At 44.9% G+C, this 8325-nt stretch overlaps 1 protein-coding gene across 1 annotated transcript; it reads right to left on the reverse strand.

Moving 5' to 3' along the window:
- Positions 1-284: 284 nt before the first annotated feature.
- Positions 285-5399, reverse strand: Zbed4 (zinc finger BED-type containing 4). Its single transcript, XM_085831485.1, has one exon. It carries the CDS (start codon positions 5069-5071, stop codon positions 1562-1564), a length of 3510 nt encoding a protein of 1169 aa, XP_085687611.1. The 5' UTR covers positions 5072-5399; the 3' UTR covers positions 285-1561.
- Positions 5400-8325: the final 2926 nt, after the last annotated feature.

Genomic DNA, 8325 nt, shown 5'->3' on the forward strand with positions numbered 1-8325 from the left:
ACTAAAGGATGTACTGACATTTCAAACACTGTTTGAATGCAGTTTGTATGTATTAACACATAAAAAGCATTCCTGAGCCAGGCGGTGGTGGCGCACGCCCTTGATCCTAGCACTCGGGAGGCAGAGGCAGATGGATTTCTGAGTTCGAAGCCAGCCTGGTCAACAGAGTGAGTTCCAGGACAGCCAGGACTATACAGAGAAACCCTGTCTCGAAAAACAAACAAACAAAAAAAAGCATTCCTGTTTTATTATCCTAAAAATAAAAAGCCATCATCAGTCGGCAATAGAAAATCGCAAATAAAAAGTTTAATTTCAGAATCCAAGTTCGTCATTTATAAATACACTAAAGCATAGCCCACGCAAATTCAGACTGAGCCTACATACAGTATTTCAACAGAACATTTTTTTTCTAAAAGGTCAGAGGCAATGAATGATTTGTTTCATCCATAATATTTAACTGATTTGAAATGAGAAAATGAAAAAATTTTTTTTTAGACATAAGCAAAAACTTTGGAGTCTGGTCTGATTGCTGATACTTCATGTTATCCTTGGGATTCTATAATGTCCCAATGATGGTTGAGGCTTCCCTATCATAGGAAAAAAAAATCTAAATGCCTAAGGCTTTTCTCATGACTGCAATAAACAAGCGCTTTCCCTGTCAATAAGCTACCTCTTCAAAGTAGAATCTGAGCGCTATCTGATCAAACTGTGAGGGGTCAGTGCATACTTCTTATGAGATAGCTTTATTGTATAGAGATGCAAAAAGTAAATCAGAGGCATGGAGATTGGATCAACAGGCCATCTGTTGTAAACGTGTCATATCATGCACTGGTGAAGTCCCAAGCATGACTTTAAAACTTGGATCCAATTTCAAGGGGCTCATGATAAGCGGGATATCTCTGAGTTAACTGACCGTGTAAAACCTGAATGCAACACCTGACATGGGACCGTTCTCATGACCAATTAGCCATGTGATTGACACTCCATGGTATGCCCAAGTTGAGTTTTGTTTTCAAATGCCTGGTTCTGTAATGTAAACAGCTTCCAGAATATTCCCTCTAGGACATACTTTTGGAGCCTGTGGTTAAGAACTGTTCAGTCAGGATGGCTTAACCTCCACCTCCTATTTACAGGTTTCATTTAACAGCCACAAAAGCTGTTTTGTTGCAATTAAAATATTTAATTAAAATACAGCACCTGATTTGTGGTTTTTTCACAACTGAATAAAAACCCTACATAATAAAATTGTTTACATCTTCCTTTCATTCTAGTAAGACAGATTACTATCCCCTCAAAACAAAACAAAAAACCTTTATAGTTTTAAACCTGATCATCCTATTTCATAATTGCCAAGACTTTGTTTCTAGTGGGCTTCTGAAAACGCACCTTGACACCTGGCCTGAAGGAGGAGTAAGGCACATGTGGATATTATGGTGAGAACTGGCAGGTAGCCCCAGATGCCTGGTCTGGTGTCCTACATGGCCCTGCCAGGCAAGTCAGCCCTGGTACAATAGCTAGCACTCTGAAGCACGATTCCAGTCTGGTGGATCCATCTCTGAGTTCAATACTGAAAGCATATTAAAGGAAGATTCACTTTTAAAAAGATGAGCTTTTCAAAATGTTCCATCATGAGCCTGGGCTGGCCAAAGCTGCCAGCATCCATGGGTGTGCTGAACAGCTTTTCTGAGGGGACTGTACTTGGGGGGCAGCCCAGAAATCGGACTGCTAAGGTAGACAGCCCAGGCCACGATGACCTCTTTAGGTTCCAGTAGGTAAGTGGGTCACAGCTGTGTTCCAGCACCTCTTCCTCCAAATATGCAAGCACCATGTCTTCAGGTAGCTTCTCTCTCTGATCTCTCTTTATTGGTGCGAGTGACCACAGGCTCTCCTCTGTGCCAGTGTCTTTAAGTGGGGACCCTGAGTCACAGCCATTGGAGGTGGCAGTGTCCTCTGAGGTAGAATTCAGTATTTCTAGCTCCCTGATTAAGTCTTGCCTGTACTGCTCTGCCTCCTCCTCTGTGAACAGGGAAGCTTTGTAGCGAGGGTCCAGCAGTGTGGCAAAGATGTACCTGGGGTCATGGAGGGTGGCAGACAGGCGGCTCGCCATGGCTTCCTTCAGGGACTTAAGCATGGTGTCAATGCCCATGGTCTCCCCAAACAGCATCTCCACTTTTCTGCTGAGGATGTGGATCATGGGGATGACCTGGCTCAGCGTAGACATGTGGGCACTCATCTCTCGGCTTGCAGCATCAAATGGTCTCAGCACATGGCACACAGACTGCATGACCTCCCACTGGTCACAGCTGATCAATTCTCTGAAGTTACACTCAATGGATACCTCGTTAACTGCCCTCTTCTGCTCAATCAGACGTTCAAGCATGTGGAAGGATGTGCTCCACTTAGACGGTACATCCTGGATCAGCTGGTGCTGTGGCAGCTCGTACTCTTTCTGCAGTTCTGCTAACTTTTCTCTTGCTCTGGGTGACCGATGGACCCGCTCACACAGCTTCCGGGCAATACTCAGTAAGTTCTGCACCATCCTCTGGCTCTTGATAGCCTCACTCACAATCAGATTCACTGTGTGACTGAAGCACTGCACACTTGAGTGTTCACCCTCACTCAGCATCTTCCCTATGCTTGGATTGTCAGTGACAGTGATGCCAATCTGAAGGCCAATGGAAGTCACCCAGGCTTCCCACCAACACTCCAGCTGCTTCTGAATGCTATTTCCACTATAGTCACAGTCGATCTGTGAGACATCTAAAAGTGCTGAGCAATGGTGGTCCTCACAATGTGGTCGGACAGCGGATGCGAAGGTGACCCAGTGAGCAGTAAGGGTCAGGTATTCACGAGTCTGGCTACTCATCCATATTCCAGAGGTGAAATGAACCACACCACTCTCAGCTTCCTTCAGATGTGACATAATTATCTGTTTCACATTGTCATACATAGCTGGGATAGCTGTTCTAGAGAAGTAGGAAGGGGAGGGTAGAGAGTACTGAGGTCTCAAGTATTCGAGCAGCCTGTTAAAGCCAACGTTGTCTACAAGGGAGTATGGCTGAAGGTCAAGTGCAATCATCTCAGCTATGAGACTTGTGATTTTTTTGGCAACTGGATGAGAGTCATAGAACTTCTCTGTGGAGTCACGGAAAGAGGAAGGCCCTGAGAGCTCTGTGCCTAGAGGCCTCCGGATGCCTGGAGAATGGGGCAGAGTGGCCTCTGAGACATCATTCTTGAGTACATGGCCATGGAACCGCTGCAGATGTCTCAGGAGACAGCTGGTGCCCAGGTTGGTGGGCTTCTTGCCCCTGCTGATGGTCCGGCCACAGTGCAGGCACACCACCTTTGTTGAGTCTGCTGAACAAATAGAAAAGTGATTCCACAGCTTTGAGGTCTTCTTGCTATTAGTAGGAAACACACCTTGATGATTTTTTCTGACCACTGCTGGCAAGTCAGTTAATTTGGAGGAGCTTTCTGCAGAAGCCAAAGTGGCATATGGAGAGTTGGCCAAACTTGCACCCAGAAAGTCCTTCTGGTTCCCAACCACCTCAGGGTGGCGTCTGTACAGGTGTCGCATCAAACAACTGGTGCCAACATCTCCCTTCTTCCCCCGACTAATAACGCAGCTACAGTACCGGCACACTGCTTTGAGATTGTCCATGGGGGCCAGGGAAAAGTGATGCCAGACTTCCGACTTCAGTCTTCTCATCACCTTCTTATTTTGCTGAAAGACAGTGCCTGATTCAAACCTTGGATTTACCGTGTCTGCTGGCTGCTTCTCTGGAGAGGACACTACAGAGGCCTCCCCCAAGTCATCAGAGGATGACAACATGGACACATCTTCCCGGGACACATCCCCAGGATTAGTGTGTGATGACAGGTCCTCAGGAAGCCTGTCTGGGGATGAGGAGGCAGAAGGGGACTCTTTGACTTGTTTGCCTGGAGACAACGATGTGGAGTTGAGATCCCCTTCAGGGGGCAGCAGGGCAGGCAGCAGGGTTGGGGGCATAGGGTACAATGGTGGGATGCCTGTGTTGCCCCCGTTCTCCTGCAGTACAATGGAGCGATGTGCTCTCCACATGTGCCTGATGAGGCAGCTTGTGCCCAGGTCCTTCCCGTTTTTCCCTCTACTGAACTCATTCATACAGTGGACACAGACAGCCTTGGAGCTATCGAGGGGTGACAAGTAGAAGTGCTTCCAGACAGCTGACCTCCTCCTGGACCCAGATGTGCTTTTGGGAAGAGAAAGGTTTCTGTCTGCCATGGTTTCTGAAGTGTCGTCATAATGGAGCATGGAGAGGTTGGGGGAGGAGCCTGCCAAGGCCTCCTCTCTGCTGTACTTTTCAGTGACAGACACATCAGAGGACACCTCTTCAGAAGAAACCACAGTCACAGACTCTTCCATTATTTGGTCAGGGGATGGGATCTTGGGAGCCATTTTCTGGACAAGTCTGACAGGCGAGAGCACAGTGCTAAGGTCTCCCACATCTGCAGGCTGTGGTGGAAGCAACAGAGAGGGAGGGGAAAAGGAGGATCCTGCCGATAGACTTCCATTTTCTTGAATGAGCTTGGTGGGGTGTGCCCGCCTCACATGTCTCATGAGGCAACTTGTACTCAGGTCTTTCTCATTCTTGCCTCTACTGAACTCTTTCATACAGTATGTGCAGATGGCCTTAGTGCTATCTCGAGGGGAAATAAAGAAATGCTTCCAGGCTGGAGACTTCTTCCTGGAGCTTATGTGTCGACTGGAAAGAAGGCTCTGGGTCACAGCTTCCATGGCTACGTTGTACAGTGTGCTACTATACTGGGAGAAGAGTGAGCCATAGTCATCCTCACTCTCGGCAGCTAAGAACTTCCCAGAGGGCTGACAGGCACAGCTCGCTGCCCTGATGTCTGTCTGTTCATCGCCACTGTCTGTCTGTCTCATATCCTCTGACTCACTTTTAAAGTCCACTTGTTCCAAACTGTGACAAGGAATTTGATCATCATCTTCCTCCTCTGTTTTGAAATTTACTTTGTCAGAAACAAAATCACTGCCCCCCTTGGGACAAGTTTCTTGCTTATCCTCCATGACCAACCATAATTATCCTGGTTGCTTTATCATTCTGACATCTTATGTTAATAAAAACTGCTTATAATGTCCACTTGTGAACCCTAAAGTAGGTTTTATTCACTCTTTCATAATCTCATTTTCTAGGCTGTTTACTATGGCTGACCATGAATGTCACTGGAAAGCTCACACAAGCACACTGTCACAGGGCATGGAGTGCTGTTCTGTAGGAGTACTGCAACCAAATACTTCTTGTTGTATACACCAATGCGTGCAGCATAGACTTCTTCCTCTTCTCCAAGACAGGAGCCCCACCATCTTGAGGGCACACACAGTCCTTCATTTCCTGTAACAGAGGATATCAAATTAAGCATGGAACTGAACTGTGTATTCAAGATATATTTTATCATAGGGATCGGCCTAAATATATAGGAGAAAAATTTCCATGATAGAAAGCTAAAGTCAAAAACCTTGCTCGTGACATTTTATAATCCATTCACATAAAAACAAAACAAAACCCCCAAAAGACATAAACTTAAATTCCAGTGTTCTACACTAAAGGAGTAGAGATTATGAATAAAAATTAGTGATGACACTAAAAGAATTTTACAAGGAATTTACAGCCTTCTTTGCTTTTTTCCATTAATTTATTCACTTTACATCCCAATCACAGCCTCCCACCCCATTTTTTTCCTTAAGATTATTTATTTATGTTGAGACATCATGTACCTCTGGCAGATCTGAAACTCATTATGTAGACTAGGCTTGCCTTGAACTCCAAGAAAGCCACACACTTCTATCTCTTAAATGCTGACATTAGAGGTATGTGCCACCAAGAACAACATAAAGATTTTTTTTATTTTTGCTGGGTGTGATGGCAGATGCCTTCAATCCCAACATTAAGGAGGCAGGGACAAGAGGAGTTTTATGAGTTTGAGGCCTGCCTGGTTAACACAGTAAGTTTAGGGTTAATCACAGTGAATAGTGAGACCCTGTTGACAAAAATAATTTTTAAAAAAATTACATGTATGAGTGTTTTGCACACATGTATATCTGTGCACCACACACATAAGACCCTATAGAGGCCAGAACAGTATGTCGTAAGGTCCCTTTGAACTGCAATAACAGAATGTTGTGAACAGGAACTGATCCCAGGCTTTCTGTGAGAACAACAGGAGCTCATAACTGCTGAGCCATCTCTCCCGGCCCGTCTTACCTTTCAGTTTACCAGAGGCACCACACAGTGTTACTTTAAATCCTAAATTCCTTGAAATCAATTCATTCTACCTTTCAAGTAGAATACATAAAGAGTTCCAAATGGTCTTATGAAATAATAATTCACAGAATAACTCAGACTGAAATCCAAAGGAGAATATATGTCTGTGGAACAGTTTAAAAAGCAACACAGGGGCTGGCGAGATGGCTCAGTGGGTAAGAGCACCGACTGCTCTTCCGAAGGTCCAGAGTTCAAATCCCAGCAACCACATGGTGGCTCACAACCATCCGTAACGAGATCTGGCGCCCTCTTCTGGAGTGTCTGAGGACAGCTACAGTGTACTTACATATAATAAATAAATAAAATGCCGGGCGTGGTGGCGCACGCCTTTAATCCCAGCACTCGGGAGGCAGAGGCAGGCGGATTTCTGAGTTCGAGGCCAGCCTGGTCTACAAAGTGAGTTCCAGGTCAGCCAGGGCTATACAGAAAAACCCTGTCTCGAAAAACCAAAAAAATAATAATAATAATAATAATAATAAATAAATAAATCTTAAAAAAATAAAAAAATAAAAAAATAAAAAGCAACACAAGGGCTGCTGAGATTGCTGAGTGGGTAAAGGCACTTGCTGCCAAGCCCAGTGATTCAAGTTTGCTCCCCAGAATCCACATGGGAGAGACAACCAATTCTTCCAAGATGTCCTATACCCGCCTCTCCCCACCCCCCACCCTCCCAAAAACACACCTTCTGGCATCTACACCCTCAACACAAAATAAACAAATGTAAAAACAAAGCAGCCAAAGCTAACACTGTCATGTGGCAACAATGTAAACAGGGCCCCAGAGCTTAGCACAATTAGCTCCATGGTGGAAGTAGCATCTAGCTATAACACTGGCAGACAGCACCACCTGAAAATAAAGACCTAATCAATCCATCAAAGTCTCCACTTCTGGGAAAGTCTCTAAATGCCTGGGTTTGCTTTTGGTGTTACTTTAAATCCTAAATTCCTTGAAATCAATTCATTCTACCTTTCAAGTAGAATATATAAAGATAAGAGTTCCAAATGGTCTTATGAAATAATAATTCACAGAATAACTCAGACTGAAATCCAAAGGCTGCAACATGGCTTCTGTGCTTGAAGGCTCACCCTAAAAAGGGATGGGTGTGGGGTCTTGAAAAGCCAGTGTAGCTGGGCGTGGTGGCTCACGCCTTTAATCCCAGCACTTGGGAGGCAGAGGCAGGCAGATTTCTGAGTTCGAGGCCAGCCTGGTCTACAGAGTGAGTTCCAGGACAGCCAGGACTACACAGAGAAACCCTGTCTCGAAAAAACAAAAAAACAACAACAAAACAAAAACAAAAAGAAAAGCCAGTGTAGTCATGGCTGGCTAAGACTTTCTATTGGTTTAAACCATCTCTGAACAGGCTTCTCCGGTGGTGATCCCACAACAGCACAAATGCCAAGGCACTGTTACAAACTTGCTTCATGAGATAGTGCTGGGCCCAAGCAGGTGGGAAAACTGCTGAGAGGTTCTTGAGCACAGACAGTGTCTGAATGGCTACTAAGACCCATGCTGAGCATCTTGGGGAAGGGTTTAAGCATGGTACCTCTGAACTTGCAGCACTCAAAGCTACCAGGCAATTCCCTGACTTATCACTTTTTTTCAAATCAGGCAGTTTTTAGAACAAGGCTTTGTATTGACAATAAGCTTAGGCCCAAACTATCAGTTTTCCTGAAAGAAGACAATCTCAAAAATGGATGCTATAAACAAAATTGACTGAAATAACTCGAGGGCTGAGGAAAATAGTTATGGGTAGAACATTCTCAGCACCACATTAAAAAAAAAAAAAAAATCAGCATTAAGATTAACTACCCGGGGGCTGGTGAGATGGCTCAGTGGGTAAGAGCACCCGACTGCTCTTCCGAAGGTCCAGAGTTCAAATCCCAGCAACCACATGGTGGCTCACAACCATCCGTAACGAGATCTGGCGCCCTCTTCTGGAGTGTCTGAAGACAGCTACAGTGTGCTTATGTATAATAAATAAATAAATAAATAAATAAAT

The sequence above is a fragment of the Mus caroli genome, unplaced genomic scaffold (assembly GCF_978045245.1).
Source record: "Mus caroli unplaced genomic scaffold, Mus_caroli_1 scaffold_16, whole genome shotgun sequence".
Lineage (NCBI taxonomy): Eukaryota > Metazoa > Chordata > Mammalia > Rodentia > Muridae > Mus > Mus caroli.